Consider the following 18,232-nt stretch of genomic DNA (forward strand, 5'->3'; position numbering starts at 1 on the left):
TCCACTTTCATACTCCCTCCACTTTCATACTCCCTCCACTTTCATACACCCTCCACTTTCATACCCCCTCCACTTTCATCCTCCCTCCACTTTCATCCTCCCTCCGCTTTCATACCCCCTCCGCTTTCATACTCCCTCCAATTTCATATTCCCTCCACTTTCATACCCCCTCCACTTTCATACCCCCTCCACTTTCATACCCCCTCCACTTTCATACCCCCTCCACTTTCATACCCCCTCCACTTTCATACCCCCTCCACTTTCATACCCCCTCCACTTTCATACCCCCTCCACTTTCATACCCCCTCCACTTTCATACCCCCTCCACTTTCATACCCCCTCCACTTTCATACCCCCTCCACTTTCATACCCCCTCCACTTTCATCCTCCCTCCGCTTTCATCCTCCCTCCGCTTTCATCCTCCCTCCGCTTTCATCCCCCCTCCGCTTTCATACTCCCTCCAATTTCATATTCCCTCCACTTTCATACCCCCTCCACTTTCATACCCCCTCCACTTTCATACCCCCTCCACTTTCATACCCCCTCCACTTTCATACCCCCTCCACTTTCATACCCCCTCCACTTTCATACCCCCTCCACTTTCATACCCCCTCCACTTTCATACCCCCTCCACTTTCATACCCCCTCCACTTTCATACCCCCTCCACTTTCATACCCCTTCCACTTTCATACCCCCTCTACTTTCATCCTCCCTCCGCTTTCATCCGCCCTCCGCTTTCATACCCCCTCCGCTTTCATACCCCCTCCGCTTTCATACCCCCTCCGCTTTCATACCCCCTCCGCTTTCATACCCCCTCCGCTTTCATACCCCCTCCGCTTTCATACCCCCTCCGCTTTCATACCCCCTCCGCTTTCATACCCCCTCCGCTTTCATACCCCCTCCGCTTTCATACCCCCTCCGCTTTCATACCCCCTCCGCTTACGTACCCCCTCCGCTTTCGTACCCCCTCCGCTTTCGTACCCCCTCCGCTTTCGTACCCCCTCCACTTTCGTACCCCCTCCACTTTCGTACCCCCTCCACTTTCGTACCCCCTCCACTTTCGTACCCCCTCCACTTTCGTACCCCCTCCACTTTCGTACCCCCTCCACTTTCGTACCCCCTCCACTTTCGTACCCCCTCCACTTTCGTACCCCCTCCACTTTCGTACCCCCTCCACTTTCGTACCCCCTCCACTTTCGTACCCCCTCCACTTTCGTACCCCCTCCACTTTCGTACCCCCTCCACTTTCGTACCCCCTCCACTTTCGTACCCCCTCCACTTTCGTACCCCCTCCACTTTCGTACCCCCTCCACTTTCGTACCCCCTCCACTTTCGTACCCCCTCCACTTTCGTACCCCCTCCACTTTCGTACCCCCTCCACTTTCGTACCCCCTCCACTTTCGTACCCCCTCCACTTTCGTACCCCCTCCACTTTCGTACCCCCTCCACTTTCGTACCCCCTCCACTTTCGTACCCCCTCCACTTTCGTACCCCCTCCACTTTCGTACCCCCTCCACTTTCGTACCCCCTCCACTTTCGTACCCCCTCCACTTTCGTACCCCCTCCACTTTCGTACCCCCTCCACTTTCGTACCCCCTCCACTTTCGTACCCCCTCCACTTTCGTACCCCCTCCACTTTCGTACCCCCTCCACTTTCGTACCCCCTCCACTTTCGTACCCCCTCCACTTTCGTACCCCCTCCACTTTCGTACCCCCTCCACTTTCGTACCCCCTCCACTTTCGTACCCCCTCCACTTTCGTACCCCCTCCACTTTCGTACCCCCTCCACTTTCGTACCCCCTCCACTTTCGTACCCCCTCCACTTTCGTACCCCCTCCACTTTCGTACCCCCTCCACTTTCGTACCCCCTCCACTTTCGTACCCCCTCCACTTTCGTACCCCCTCCACTTTCGTACCCCCTCCACTTTCGTACCCCCTCCACTTTCATCCTCCCACCACTTTCATACCCCCTCCACTTTCATACCCCCTCCACTTTCATCCTCCCTCCACTTTCATACCCCCTCCACTTTCATCCTCCCTCCACTTTCATCCTCCCTCCACTTTCATCCTCCCTCCACTTTCATACCCCCTCCACTTTCATCCTCCCTCCACTTTCATACCCCCTCCACTTTCATCCTCCCTCCACTTTCATACCCCCTCCACTTTCATACCCCCTCCACTTTCATCCGCCGTCCACCTTCATCCTCCCTCCGCCTTCATGCTCCCTCCGCCTTCATCCTCCCTCCGCCTTCATCCTCCCTCCGCCTTCATCCTCCCTCCGCCTTCATACCCCCTCCGCCTTCATACCCCCTCCAATTTCATACCCCCTCCAATTTCATACCCCCTCCACTTTCGTACCCCCTCCACTTTCGTACCCCCTCCACTTTCGTACCCCCTCCACTTTCGTACCCCCTCCACTTTCGTACCCCCTCCACTTTCGTACCCCCTCCACTTTCGTACCCCCTCCACTTTCGTACCCCCTCCACTTTCGTACCCCCTCCACTTTCGTACCCCCTCCACTTTCGTACCCCCTCCACTTTCGTACCCCCTCCACTTTCGTACCCCCTCCACTTTCGTACCCCCTCCACTTTCGTACCCCCTCCACTTTCGTACCCCCTCCACTTTCGTACCCCCTCCACTTTCGTACCCCCTCCACTTTCGTACCCCCTCCACTTTCGTACCCCCTCCACTTTCGTACCCCCTCCACTTTCGTACCCCCTCCACTTTCGTACCCCCTCCACTTTCGTACCCCCTCCACTTTCGTACCCCCTCCACTTTCGTACCCCCTCCACTTTCGTACCCCCTCCACTTTCGTACCCCCTCCACTTTCGTACCCCCTCCACTTTCGTACCCCCTCCACTTTCGTACCCCCTCCACTTTCGTACCCCCTCCACTTTCGTACCCCCTCCACTTTCGTACCCCCTCCACTTTCGTACCCCCTCCACTTTCGTACCCCCTCCACTTTCGTACCCCCTCCACTTTCGTACCCCCTCCACTTTCGTACCCCCTCCACTTTCGTACCCCCTCCACTTTCGTACCCCCTCCACTTTCGTACCCCCTCCACTTTCGTACCCCCTCCACTTTCGTACCCCCTCCACTTTCGTACCCCCTCCACTTTCGTACCCCCTCCACTTTCGTACCCCCTCCACTTTCGTACCCCCTCCACTTTCGTACCCCCTCCACTTTCGTACCCCCTCCACTTTCGTACCCCCTCCACTTTCGTACCCCCTCCACTTTCGTACCCCCTCCACTTTCGTACCCCCTCCACTTTCGTACCCCCTCCACTTTCGTACCCCCTCCACTTTCCTCCTCCCTCCACTTTCGTACCCCCTCCACTTTCGTACCCCCTCCACTTTCGTACCCCCTCCACTTTCGTACCCCCTCCACTTTCATCCTCCCTCCACTTTCATACCCCCTCCACTTTCATCCTCCCACCACTTTCATACCCCCTCCACTTTCATCCTCCCTCCACTTTCATACCCCCTCCACTTTCATCCTCCCTCCACTTTCATCCTCCCTCCACTTTCATCCTCCCTCCACTTTCATCCTCCCTCCACTTTCATACCCCCTCCACTTTCATACCCCCTCCACTTTCATACCCCCTCCACTTTCATACCCCCTCCACTTTCATCCTCCCTCCACTTTCATATTCCCTCCACTTTCATCCTCCCTCCACTTTCATACCCCCTCCACTTTCATACCCCCACCACTTTCATACCCCCTCCACTTTCATCCTCCCTCCACTTTCATACCCCCTCCACTTTCATCCTCCCTCCACTTTCATCCTCCCTCCACTTTCATCCTCCCTCCACTTTCATACCCCCTCCACTTTCATACCCCCTCCACTTTCATCCTCCCTCCACTTTCATCCTCCCTCCACTTTCATACCCCCTCCACTTTCATACCCCCTCCACTTTCATACCCCCTCCACTTTCATACCCCCTCCACTTTCATCCTCCGTCCACCTTCATTCTCCCTCCACTTTCATGCTCCCTCCACTTTCATGCTCCCTCCACTTTCATCCTCCCTCCACTTTCATCCTCCCTCCACTTTCATCCTCCCTCCACTTTCATCCTCCCTCCACTTTCATACCCCCTCCACTTTCATACCCCCTCCACTTTCATCCTCCCTCCACTTTCATACCCCCTCCACTTTCATTCTCCCTCCACTTTCATACCCCCTCCACTTTCATACCCCCTCCACTTTCATACCCCCTCCACTTTCATACCCCCTCCACTTTCATCCTCCGTCCACCTTCATCCTCCCTCCACTTTCATGCTCCCTCCACTTTCATCCTCCCTCCACTTTCATCCTCCCTCCACTTTCATCCTCCCTCCACTTTCATACCCCCTCCACTTTCATACCCCCTCCACTTTCATACCCCCTCCACTTTCATACCCCCTCCACTTTCATACCCCCTCCACTTTCATCCTCCCTCCACTTTCATCCTCCCTCCACTTTCATCCTCCCTCCACTTTCATACCCCCTCCACTTTCATACCCCCTCCAATTTCATACCCCCTCCAATTTCATACCCCCTCCACTTTCATACCCCCTCCACTTTCATCCTCCCTCCACTTTCATACCCCCTGCACTTTCATACCCCCTGCACTTTCATCCTCCCTGCACTTTCATCCTCCCTCCACTTTCATACCCCCTCCACCTTCATCCTCCCTCCACCTTCATCCTCCCTCCACTTTCATCCTCCCTCCACTTTCATACCCCCTCCACCTTCATCCTCCCTCCACTTTCATCCTCCCTCCACTTTCATACCCCCTCCACTTTCATACCCCCTCCACTTTCATCCTCCCTCCGCTTTCATACCCCCTCCGCTTTCATACCCCCTCCGCTTTCATCCTCCCTCCACTTTCATCCTCCCTCCGCTTTCATACCCCCTCCACTTTCATCCTCCCTCCACCTTCATCCTCCCTCCACTTTCATCCTCCCTCCACTGTCATCCTCCCTCCACTTTCATACCTCCTCCACTTTCATACCCCCTCCACTTTCATACTCCTTGGCTCTACTTGGGCTTTTGCTATTCCCTATACATTTAATGATCAACTTGTTAAATTCTACCAGTAATCTGTTAGAATTTGAATTGGCGTGGCCTGAGTCCATAGGCCCACTGTCTTCCAGCTGATTTATTATAATTTGGATCCTTCTATGAACATGATTTGTATCTCCATTATATATACCTTTTTAAACATCTTTCAATAAAGTAGTATAATTTTATTTATACAGATTCTGCATGATTTGTTGCATTTATCTGTTAGATTTATTCCTAGATATCTTTCTTGTTGTTATTATAAGTAATATTTTTGGTAACTGCCTTTTCTTTTACTAGCATAGAGAAATTCAGGACTTAAAAAAATCATATACCAACAGCCTTGTTATTATTTCTAATAATTTCTAGATGATTTTAGATTATTTATATAGACAATGTCAAGATTCAGATTAGAATTATAGGTTGACTGTTTTTTTTTTTTTTGGAATGGAATAACAATGGAAGATGTTATTCCATTGTTTTTGGGTGTTCATATAAAATATATGTTCACATTTAAAGATAAACATGCAAGGAAGTATCCTTGAGTCAAGCTACAGGGAAACAGTAATACATTTGGAATTCCAGTGACTTCAAACATAGGATGATCAAATAGTAAGTGTTAAAAAATAGTATAAAGTATTTAAAAATAAAATACGGAATCTCAAGAATGAGCAAGAAACTATGTTTAAAAATGACTGCAAATACTTGAAAAAGAACCAAATAGGACTTTTAGAAGTAAAAAATGTAGTCAATAAATCTAAAACTTTGTTGGACAGGTAAATCAGATTAAACCTGAGGGTCTAAACTGAGTTTGCTTTCTTCCAGAGAGGATTTGTGACTGTTTCTAGTAGACCCAGGGATTACTATTGACTTGGAACCACTTTAGTCTTCTTCCTGGGAACTTGACTTACCCAGGAGTCTCAGATACACTTTTCCCATTGTAATCAAGAACTAGTGCTAGCCACAGTCATTTGCCCTTGAGGCAATTCTTCCTTTAGGATATGCTTATTGCTGATTTTTACTGACACCTTTTTTTTAACAGGTCCTGTGAACCAAACAATGGAATGAAAATGTCTTATGCTGTGTAATTGCTCCTCAGTAAATCTAGTCCACTTACTGCCTGAAGGAAAAATGTCACTATAAGTATTTTCTTTGGGAAATTTCTGACTTATTACTTTCGCCCATTTATCTGTTGACTACTTATTGCTTTCCAGACTTATGTACATATGCTGGACAGTAGTAATTCTTTGATGTATAAGTTGTAAGTATTTTTCTCCTAGTTTTTTGTTTAACTTGGAAATTTGTTTTTAGTGTTTCATATATGGAAAATTTAAATTACAGTATAAAGTTTAGCAGTCTCTTCCTTTATGGCTTTTGAATTCTAATGTATCCTTTCGTATTATGAGCCCAGAATGATGTGCCTTCTGTATCTTCTTCTAAGATACTTGTATGCACTTACCTCAAATACAGATATTTACCTTTATATCTTCAATAATTCTTGACTTTATTTTTGTAAATGTGTGAGGCAGAGATTAAATTTTCCTCAAATGAATTGTCTCAGCAATAGTTAGTAAAGAGTTCATCATCTTTAACTTTATTTGCAATGCCACCTTTATCTTATAGTAAATTCCCATTTATAAAAGGGCAAATTTCATTTTAGTGATATGTTTTTGTTTTATTTTATTTTATTTTTTGAGATACAGTTTCACTCTGTTGCCCAGGCTGGAGTGCAGTGGCGCGATCTCGGCTCACCACAACCTCCACCTGCTGGGTTCAAACGATTCTCGTGCCTCAGCCTCCCGAGTAGCTGAACTACAGGCACGCGCCACCACTCCCAGCTTATTTTTGTATTTTTAGTAGAGACGGGGTTTCATCATGTTGGCCAGGCCAGTCTCAAACTCCTGACCTCAGGTGATCCACCTGCCTCGGCCTCCCAAATATTTGTTTTGTTTTGATATTACTATTTTGGTGTTTTCGATTGTTATAACATCTTTATTTATTTTTCTAGCCCATAGTTAAAGTCCTTTTTCTATATTCCTTTTTATCGAGGGTATCTTAATTTTACTCGTTATTTTTCTCTCGTGCATGAATTTTAGAATCAGCATGGCAGTTCCATGAAGTTTGTATAGAATTGTGTGATTAGGTTAATTTGGGTGGTGGGGGCAGAGAATTGGCTTAAAGAATTTTCTTTTTACGATATAGAAGATTCCCATCTGAAACCATGGTTATATTTGTTAGAATTTGGTAAGGTTGTAGGGAACAGAAAAACTGAAAAGCGATTGCATAAGCAAATTATCTCTCATGTTCAGAAAAACTGAATTGCAAGGATCACGGTCCGTGGTGTTAGGGATCCGTGCTCCATGTTTGCCTCCTTTCTGTTCTTCGGACACACTAGTCATGGTCCTGATGTACAATTTTATTTATTTATTATTTTCTTTAATGTTTTTAATGTTTAATTTTGGGGGGTACATAGGTGTATATTTATGGGTTACGTGAGATTTTGATAAAACCCACTGTATAGTTTTCGATGTGGTATGCAGTGAAAGCTGTCCCTCAGTCTTCATATGACATGGTCTTTCATATATCAAATCTACCTCCTTAGAGAGGTAAATTTTGCTTGGCCAACCAACATAAAGTAGCTTCCACAGTGATATCTGCTGTCTTGAGGTACTTATCTAAAATTATTTTGTTCATTTATTTGTTTACCCCTGCTTCCATGTATTTCCCACTTCTTCTTAATCGTCTATGAAAGCTTACAATGATTGTTTACCATTGTATGTATACCGAGTGTTTAGAACAATGCCTGTTTCATAATAGGCATTCAAATATTTGTTGAAATGGTGAGTTTTGGAAAAGGAGTATTTATAATCTCAGCTATTTCTTACATATTTTTGTACAAAGGTGCACTTTTCATTTTTTGTACAGTACTTTCTAGTAATTCACAGTCACACATGGCTTTATGCATATCTTTCCATAGTGATGTCTTTTTAAATTTAATTTTGCTTCCCTGGATACTTACATCACTTCAGTTATTTATTTATTTATTTATTTTTTAAGACGGAGTCTCACTCTGTCTCCCAGGCTGGAGTGCAGTGGCACGATCTCGGCTCACTGCAAGCTCTGCCTCCTGGGTTCACGCCATTCTCCTGCCTCAGCCTCCTGAGTAGCTGGGTCTACAGGCACCTGCCACCACACCTGGCTAATTTTTTTTGTATTTTTTTAGTAGTGACGGAGTTTCACCGTGTTAGCCAGGATGGTCAGATGGTCTCGATCTCCTGACCTCGTGATCCACCTGCCTCGGCCTCCCAAAGTGCTGGAATTACAGGCATGAGCCACTGTGCCCAGCCCTACTTCAGTTACTTTTTAAATGAAACTGATAATAGACCCTCGATGTTGGCTCTTTTGTTAAATAAGAAGAAATAGTAGTGAATAATATTAGCTCGTCTTGACCAAACTGTATGACATTTAATAATATAGAATGATATTTTCATAGTTTTTTAAAACTATTTTGTTAACTTACACTTTTCGGGGGGATTCATTTGTGACTTTTTCTGCTAAGAAGATTCTGTTTTCTATTCTGCTTGTCAGTATAGCTGGGGTGAATTTGGGAAGCTGTATTGTGCTTAAACACCAGAGGGTGCCAGAGATTCATGTTCTTTCCATCATACTTCAGAATCAGAAGTGGCAAGCAGGATAGTACCTCTGCATGTTTGCATAACCGTATTTCAACTGAAGATGTGATGATAATAAGGAATTAATATCAATATTTTTATGTGATCATTTATTTAAAGTCCTTATATTTTAGAGATACATAATAAAATATTTATGGATAATATCTATATACTATATCTGGTAGTGAAGGTGTTTTAACAACTAGGGGTTTTAGTGTGATTTTTATTACTTTAAAAAGACACTCTTGGAAAATAATATAGGACCAGATTATGTGCTATTTGCATAGATGGTATTACTCTATCAATTTTAATGTCCATTTTTTCCATACTGCAGGAATTAGATTGTCTAGTGTATATTAACTTATTTAACTTTCATCATATATAATTCATTGTTTTATGTATTATGAGTCTATTTGTCCTTGTGTATGCTCACGCTTGTAATCCTAGCACTCTGGGAGGCTGAGGTGGGAAGATCACCTGAGGTCAGGAGTTCGAGACCAGCCTGACCAACGTGGCGAAACTCCATCTCCACTAAAAATACAAAAATGATCCAGGTGTGGTGGTGCGCCTGTAGTCCCAGCTACTTGGGAGGCTGAGGCAGGGAGAATTGCTTTGAACCTGGGAGGCAGAGGTTGCAGTGAGCCGAGATGGAGCCATTGCACTCAAGCCAAAAACAAAAAAACCCCCAAAATTAGTTGGGCATGGTGGCGCACGCCTGTAATCCTAGCTACTTGGGAGGCTGAGGCGGGAGAATGACCTGAGCTCCGGAAGTGAAGGCTGCAGAAAGGTGAGATTGCACCGCTGCACTCCAGCCTGGGTGTCTTAATAAAAAAGAGAGAGAGAAAAAAGAAATGAGGTTGTTGAACATTCCAAGTGAATTATATGAGTGAAGACTTGGAGATTATATTGTGAAGTCTTTCAAAGTTTTTAGTCATATTTTGTCATAGTAAAGTTATGTTCAGGAAAATTTATCTGTGTACTTTAGTGCAGAATAAACTGAGAAGGAGGACGTTAGAGGTAGGTACACCATGAAGTGAAGGTTGAAGTTATATAGGTAGGAGATAGGGCATATCTTATTTATTTGTCACGAGCATTCTCAAGAATGATCAAAGCCAAGAGACAGTTATAATGCTGTGGTGTGAAAAATCTAAAAATTTCTTGTTAAGAAATTAAATTAGGCCAGGCGTAGTGGCTCACACCTGTAATCCGAGCACTTTGGGAGGCCGAGGTGGGCGGATCATCTGAGGTCTGGAGTTCGAGATCAGCCTGGCCAACATGGTGAAACCCTGTATCTACTAAAAATACAAAATTAGCTGGGTGTGGTGGTGCATGCCTGTAGTCCCAGTTACTTGGGAGGCTGGGACAGGGGAATTGCTGGAACCTGGGTGGCGGAGGATGCAGTGAGCCGAGACTGTGCCATTTCACTCCAACCTGGCAGCCTGGGCAACAGAGTGAGACTCTGTCTCAAAAAAAAAAAAAAAAAAAAGAAATTAATAATTGAACTGAGAACATGAATATAGGAAAGAGCTAGTACATACTTTAGGAAACAATTGATAACTAAATATTTCCTAGTATACTATAGATCAGCAGTCTCAGAGTTACCCAGGGAATTTGTTAAAATTTTGGTTCCTGGAGCTGATCTAATCTAGAATAAAATCTCTGGAGATTGGGTATGGCAGGAACTTGTATTTTAAAAATCCTTATATTTCTGATGTTCGTTATAAATTTAGGAACTATAAGTATATATAGACCAGCATTTGACAGACATTTTCATGAAAATGAATGAAGTGAGTCTGTCACTTTAGGGAAAAAAACCTGACAGTATTTTTTTTTTTTGCCAATGATAAAGTTGGAGCTATCAAGCAAAAATGAAAATTTTGCAAAACATATCTATTACCATGACTTTGACAGCTTTCCAATAGTTATATTTTCTGATTTGGTTGGTGGAGATACATGTAATTTTGGATTATGTATTAGAATCTAAATTTGGAAGAACTGTATAACTCAGTGAACTAGTATTTTCCATATTACCAATGGATGATGTTGCAAAACCATGTCTGAGTAACAGATCCCATTCAAAATGCAAGAGGACCCGTGGATTTTAAAAAGATTTGTAAAAATAGAAGGCAGTACCACTCTTGATCTATTTTTAAATTTTGATATGTTAATTTTTGTTAAAGTATGTTATTTATGGTAATATATATTTGTTATTTTTCATTGAATAAATAATACCAATTTTTAGTTTCTGATGCAGTTTTAGTTTCTAATAGTTTTCACACAAAATTACATGAGAGGGTCATTTTCACTCCCATTTTACAGATAAGGGGATCAATGAATAGACGTGGGAAGAAACTTGTCCATGGTCATCCTATTAATATTTATTTTTTATTTTTTATTTTTGAGATGAAGTCTCACTCTGTCGCCCAAGCTGGAGTGCAGTGGCGCGATCTCAGTTGCAAACTCTGCCTCCCGGGTTCAAGAGATTCTCCTGCCTCAGCCTCCCGAGTAGCTGGAATTAGAGGCATGCAACCATGCCCAGCTCATTTTTGTATTTTTAGTAGAGATGGGGTTTCACCATATTGGCCAGGTTGGTGCTGAGCCCCTGACCTCAGGAGACACGCCCACCTCGGGCTCCGAAAGTGTTGAGATTACAGGTGTGAGCCACTGCACCCAGCCATCCTGTTAATAATGGTCAGAACAGGGACTGAAACCTTGACCTCTTTAGAATCAGTACTCTTAATTTTTATAACTCAGTATTTTTCTTAGTGTGGTCCTTAGACCATTTGTATCATGATCATTTAAGTGTGCCTGTTAGAAAACTCCAAATCCCTGGTCTCCATCATAGGCCTACCAAATGAGAATCATGGGTACTGTGTGGATGTGTGTTTGACATTGAGACCTGCATTTTAAATATACTTCCTAGGTGTTTCCTAAAAACACTATTGCTTGAGAAGTACTGCAGTATGCTACGCTACATTTGAGTTAATAAGAAGAGAGGGAAATTCCCATGAGAAAAACAACTTTAAAGCATAGAAGAAGGAATAAGCAGGATATTGTGTGAATTTACTGGCTCACTGTGGTAGAGAGGCTCTGCTTGAGAGAGGTGAAAAAAGAATATTGAAGGCAAACTAATTTTATTACGGATTTAGTAATCTAAGGAAATAACTAGATCTTAAAATAAAAGTTTTTGTTTATATTTTTAAAACTCATTTATTTGAGTAGGTAATGTGAACATTTTACACAAAATTTATAAGGTACAAGAAGGTATGCAATGGGAAAAGTAAGGGTTCCCCTGACTTCTTTATCCCCCTGTTACCCAGGTTCCCAGCCTAGAGCCAACCAGTTACCACTTTTTTTCAGTTTCTTATGTATTGTTCTAAGTATAGTATTTTTTTTTTCTTGGGTACAGTATACTTTATTGATGGTACATGACAAGATGGAGCTCCCTAGATATGGTATTCAACACAGATGGTAATATATAATACATACATAATGTTTTGCTTTTTTTGTTTTTTTTTAACCACTTAATAGTAATCTTGGAGATTGTCTCGTCAGTACATATTCACTGTGATTTTGATATTTTTAACAAAGTTCCATGATGATGGACATTTAGGTTGTTTCCATTGTTTCATACTAGGAAAAAAGCTGCAGTGATAGGTGATGAAGATGATTAATATGATCAATAAAATTAGTTGGAATTTAAGGCAAATACATTGATTAGAAAAGAAGACAGAGTAAGAACTACCATAACAGAGACAAACATGTGCTCTCAGGAGTTCAGCATTGTAGCAGTTGGACAAATGATTTAAAAGTATAAAACCAGCATTTCTAAAGTAGGCATTCAAAGTGGATCTGGGACATAGATAAGGCTTTGAAAGCTTTGAAAATAAGAAAAAAGCAAAGGGGCTGGGCGTGGTGGCTCACATCTGTAATCCCAGCATTTTGGGAGGCCGAGGCAGGCAGATCACCTGAGGTTAGGAGTTTGAGACCAGCCTGGCCAACGTGGCAAAATCCTGTCTCTACTAAAAAAAATACAAAAATTAGCCAGGCGTGGTGGTGCTACTCAGGAGGTTGAGGCATGAGAATCGCTTGAACCCAGGTGGTGGAGGTTGCAGTGAGCCGAGACCTTGCCACTGCACTCCAGCCTGGGCGACAAAACGAGACTCAGTCTCAAAGAAACAAAAAAACAAGCATAGGAAGTTGAAGACTAGAACAGGAAGGGAATAGTCTAAGCAAAGTCCAGAATCAGGAGGAGTTATTCTATAGTGAGTAATGGAAGGAAGGGGGAAGAGTGCTAACTACGGTCATTACCTGGAAGACCTTGGATGTCAAGTTGAGTTCAGGGTAATGTGAAAGATTTTTGAACAGGAAAATAACGTGACTGACTTTACTTTAGAAGAAGTAGTCTGCTGTTGTTAGAGAAGTTAAGGGGATAGAAGAAGACATTGTAAGAAGGCAGGCATGAGCAGGCATTCTCAAAAGCTAAAGAATTAGATCAGTTTCAGAAGCTAGAATGCAAAGCATTTGTGATAAATTAGTGATATTTTTGTAATATTTGCCTAGTTCCCTGTAACACTCCATAGAATCTTGAGTTGGAAGGCTTTTTCTACTGAGGCACTATTAAGTTTGTTTTTCTGAATATCTTTTAAAACAAAACAGATTGTCTTTCACAGCACCTTCATCGAAAGACACCACATCAGACCAGAAGACTTGAAGACTTGGTTTGGTGATTCTTACTTACTTCTTGAAAATTAAAACCAAACCAGAATCACAAATATCTCTAAACATCAAAGCCTTTGCTAGTGTCCTGACCTCTTATCTAGCCTTACTGATATGCTGCTAGAACACTGCTTTCCTTTAGTCTGCCTCCTTGACTAAAGAAGTTTTAAATAGCTTGGGTGCTGTTTTTTTGTGGCACCTTTTCCTCTTTCCTCAGTAGGGGTCCTCCTCTACGCCTGCCACCATCTGTAACCATGGTAACTAGAGGGAGTTGTATTCAGCTTGGGGCTAGATAGAAGGAAAGATGGCAGGCAAGAACAAATCTTATTGAGTAGTTAGTTCCCTGCTCATTTGCAGGGAAAGGCTGCAAGATTCTAAAAGACATGGGACTGTCTCCTCATTGACTGAATTCTGTTCAGTGCTAATACAATGCTAGGTATTGGTAGTAAGTAGGCCTGGCACTGGTCTTGCCAGCCTGTGTGTGAGATGTCAACAAAGGCTGTACAGGGACCTTGCTAGAGAAGCAAGGTGCAATTTCCAGGGGCCTGTGTACCTGGCGCACATCTTAGTTGACAGGCACTCAGTGTTGTATGTATATGTGTAAAGGTCATGTGGAGTTACCCGCACGTTAAAACTCCAGTTTTACTTTAAAGCAGGGATGAGGTTATATCTCTACACTTCAATTTTTCTATCTTTTCTTTATCTGAGTGTTTACTTATGTTACTTTCAATATCACCAATTATTTTGATTGGGCAATCCATATATATAGTACAACATTCAAAAGATAGAAAAGGGTATAATTGGTATAAAGTAAGCCTTCTTCCTATCCCTGGTTTTGTATTTCCCTCTCCAGAAAATTTCTTATGTATCTTTCCAAAAATATATTATGCCTATGTAAGCATATGTATTTTCAAGGTGCAGTCTCTTTGTTCCATGTCAGTCCAAAGAGAGCTGCATCATTTTTTTAAGTGGTTGAGAGGGACCTTAGAAAGCACCTAATCTGAGTTATGTATTTTTTGGAGGCGGAAACTGAGTCCCAGAAATGTTAAATAACTGGTTAGGATTCTGTTTTGCAGTGATCTGACTTTTCATTTATGTTCACGTGTTCTTTTGAAAATAAATTTTACATAGTCCCATTAAAATTTTTTTACTCAGATTTTGGTCCATCTTTAGGCTTATGATTCCTTACATTCTTAATGCTTTCGATGTTTAAATGTTTAGATGTTTAAATCTGGACACATTGATTTATTTATATAGGTGGCAGAGTGATTCTTAAAATCGTTCTTAGCATCCCATATCTCTGAGGATACCTTTGTGACATTTCTTTGCTCTGCATATTTCATTTGGTGGTTTGAGAAATTAAGTTTTTACTGTTTTCTTTCCCCATTACAGAGACATGCCTTTTAATTTTGAGCTTTTGGTATACTGTTCATGTAAGACCATTGTTACTTCTCTTCATTTTTTCAATTGCTGTGTTTAGCAGTTTACTTTCCTTGAGTTTTTTTTTTAAACACAGGGTCTCACTCTGTCACCCAGGCTGCAGTGCAGTGGCCTGATCACAGCTCACTGCAGCCTCTACCTCCCAGGCTCAAGTGATCCTCCCACCTCTGCCTCTCAAGTAGCTGGAACCACAGGCATATACAGCCATGCCTGGCTAATTTTTTTTTGTTTTCTGTAGAGGTGGTATCTCCCTATGTTGCCCAGGCTGATCTCGAACTCCTCACCTAAAGCAATCCTCCCACCTTGGCCTCCCAGAGTACTGGAATTACAGATGGTAGCCACTGCTCCTGGCCTACTTTCTTTTATTTTGCTCACATCTCTTATATGTGTTTGAGTATGAGTTCTTTTCCCCCTCATCCCTAATGTGTTGTTTTTTAAAGTTGAACACCAGAGGCCTTCATTTTTTGAGCATTTTACACTTTATTTCCTTTTTCTGTGCACAGATGCATTACCACAGAGAAATTTGTAATTTAAATCCTATTGACAAAAGACCATATTATATACCATTTGGCCCCTGCAATAAAGAGAAACAACATCTTTTTATATAATCACATTATTGTAACTTATGTTATACATTGTCATATAACACTGGTAAGATGCTTCTTATTACATATAGTGACAAGGATGCTATGAGGGAATTTTAGTATTTCTTTCCTCTCCCTCTTCTCTACCCTTAAATATATATACTCATCTTAGTGCTGTGGCCATGTAACAATTCCATTAGATAAAAACAACTGTTTAATTTTGCTGATACAAAGCAAGGAGCCCAGACATCTTTTGTATTTTTTATGCACATGTATGTGTGTGTGTGTGTATATGTACATGAGTGTGTTTTATATTTTATATATAGGCCATTTTTGGGTAATTGCTGAGGATGTGGTTTAACGAATTCAGTTGGTATAGATGGAGCACACCAAAAGTCTGAAACAGAAAAACAAAACTAGTTTTATACCATTTGGTTTTAGAATGGCTAGTCTAGTAAGCTTCTTCCCAAGGGTCTTTATGTGGATATGGACCTTTCAGGACCAGAGAATTTCTGCTGCCCTTAAGTGGAATGAATGGTAGAGTACACTGGGGACAGCTGATGGACTTTTAACCATCTTGGATGAAAAGAAAGATGTCTGTTTTCATTTCTTTGTCTTTCATTGCAGAGGATTTATGGATGACTTGGTGTAACTCCAAATGCCTCTTGGTGTTTCTTATTTGCCAGACTGAGAGAGGGAAAGTTGGGACCTAGAAGACAAAGTTACTTCTCATTCATCCTTCTGTTATTAAATATACATTGGTGGTTAGAGACACTAATTACTTTCAAAAGCTTAAAGGGAAAGGTAGCCATTCTTCACTTCTCTTGATTGGATGAATTAAGTAAAATAATGCCGTTAGTTACAAGGAGAGACCTCTAATTCTTTTGCTCTCTGAAACTCTCTGTCTCTCTCTCTGTCTCTGTCTCTCTCTGTCTCTCTCTCTCTCTCTCTCTCTCACACACACACACACACACACAACCTAAAATGTATAACCTTTTTTTTTTTCTATTAGAGATGAGGATGACATCAATGATGTGACTTCTATGGCAGGGGTCAACCTTAATGAAGAAAATGCCTGCATCTTAGCAACAAACTCTGAATTGGTTGGCACACTCATTCAGTCATGTAAAGATGAACCATTTCTTTTTATTGGAGCTCTACAAAAGAGAATTTTAGACATTGGTAAGTGTAGAGTTATGATTATTGACCTGATAGAAATGTCTGTTTGAGGGAAAATATTATCAAAAGAGATAACCTGGGTTGGTTGTCCTGGAACTCTGAGGCTTAAATAAGATTCTAGAAATAATCAAGATTTCATGGGCATTACAGAAAGAAGTAGTTTATTTTAAAAATTATTAATATAACATGGTATTGGGTTTGGTTAATATTTTACTCATATTTCTTAATGGAGGAATAGTGGAATATATTTTTGCATGAATATATAATATACTATTTTTTTTTTCTGTCCTGTTCCTTCCATAGTTGGACTTTTGGCATATATATGTACAAATGCACACTTACGTTACATGTTTGTGTTTGTGAAATACAGGGACATCCAAAGAAAGTAACTCCCTTTCCCTTTTCTTAACCTTGAAGTTTAAACCCATTCTTACTTTAAAAAACTAGATTAGAGTCTTAGGGTCCTCTCTAGGCCCAGGAGTAGTTGTTAGATAGCTGCAGTGTGAAAGAAAATGTAAGAAAACACGGCCAGACACGGTGTCTCATGCCTGTAATCCTAGCACTTTCGAAGGCCGAGGTGGGCAGATCACATGAGTTCAGGAGTTTGAGACTAGCCTGGCCAACATGGTGAAACCCTGTCTGTACTAAAAATACAGAAAATTAGCCAGGTGTGGTGGGGGAGCGCCTGTAGTCTTAGCTACTCGGGAGGCTGAGGCATGAGAATCGCTTGAACCCGGGAGGCTTCTTCACCTATGTCAAATTTTTGGGGCCAGTACTAATGAGCTTCAAATATACTTAAGTAAGACCTTTATATTTTATAACGAAGGCTTGATACAAAAACGTGAAGGTTTCGATTTTTATAGACCTATGGTATATTTAAGGACTACAAAGTTCATTATTATTACAGTTTTTAGGTCTACTTCACAGGTACTCAGTAAATAAATGTTTTAGCTGCTGTATGCTATATAAATGACCAGGGTTTTCTTCTTCTTCTTCTTCTTTTTTTTTTCCTCAAGATGGAGCCTCACTCTGTCACCCAGGCTGGAGTGCAGTGGTGCCATCTTGGCTCACTGCAGCCTCTGCCTCCCAGGTTCAAGTGATTCTCCTGCCTGAGCCTCCTGAGTAACTGGGATTACAGGCACCCACCACCACACTCAGCTAATTTTGGAATTTTTAGTAGAGACAGGGTTTTACCATGTTAGCCAGGCTTGCCTTGAGCTCTTCACCTCAGGTGATCCACCCGCCTCCCAAAGTGCTGGGATTACAGGCGTGAGCCACCGTGCCTGGCTTACATTTCTAATTTAAATCGAGAATACATTATTATGAAAAACTAGAGCTTTCAAGTCCAGAAGAGCTGATTGTAAAATGTGTTTGTTTTCTATTTGCTTGTGTTTCCCTCCCTCCCTGTCTTCCTTCATTCCTTTGCTTCTTCAATTTTCTTTTTTGCATATGTATTTTGTATTATACAGAAACCAGTTCCTTAATTTGGAAACAAGTCTCAGCACTAAACCTTCCTGTGATGGCTTGGGAAATCTATTGGTAGCTTAACTCCTTATTGCCATATAATTATCTAGTGCTTTGGTAAAATATAAGTA

General features: G+C 42.3%; 1 protein-coding gene across 3 annotated transcripts in view; it reads left to right on the forward strand.

Moving 5' to 3' along the window:
• The window catches only part of TAF4B (TATA-box binding protein associated factor 4b), a 180,265-nt gene that overhangs the window by 76,032 nt on the left and 86,001 nt on the right, over positions 1-18,232 (forward strand). For all 3 annotated transcript variants that reach the window (XR_001711287.4, XM_054672158.2, XM_016933481.4), the window contains exon 10: positions 16,471-16,640. Coding sequence is in view for 2 of the 3 variants with exons in the window: in XM_054672158.2 (XP_054528133.1) it covers positions 16,471-16,640 (170 nt within the window). In the remaining variant the exon portion in view is untranslated. The remainder of the gene's footprint in view (positions 1-16,470; positions 16,641-18,232) is intronic.

Source organism: Pan troglodytes, chromosome 17 (assembly GCF_028858775.2).
Source record: "Pan troglodytes isolate AG18354 chromosome 17, NHGRI_mPanTro3-v2.0_pri, whole genome shotgun sequence".
NCBI lineage: Eukaryota > Metazoa > Chordata > Mammalia > Primates > Hominidae > Pan > Pan troglodytes.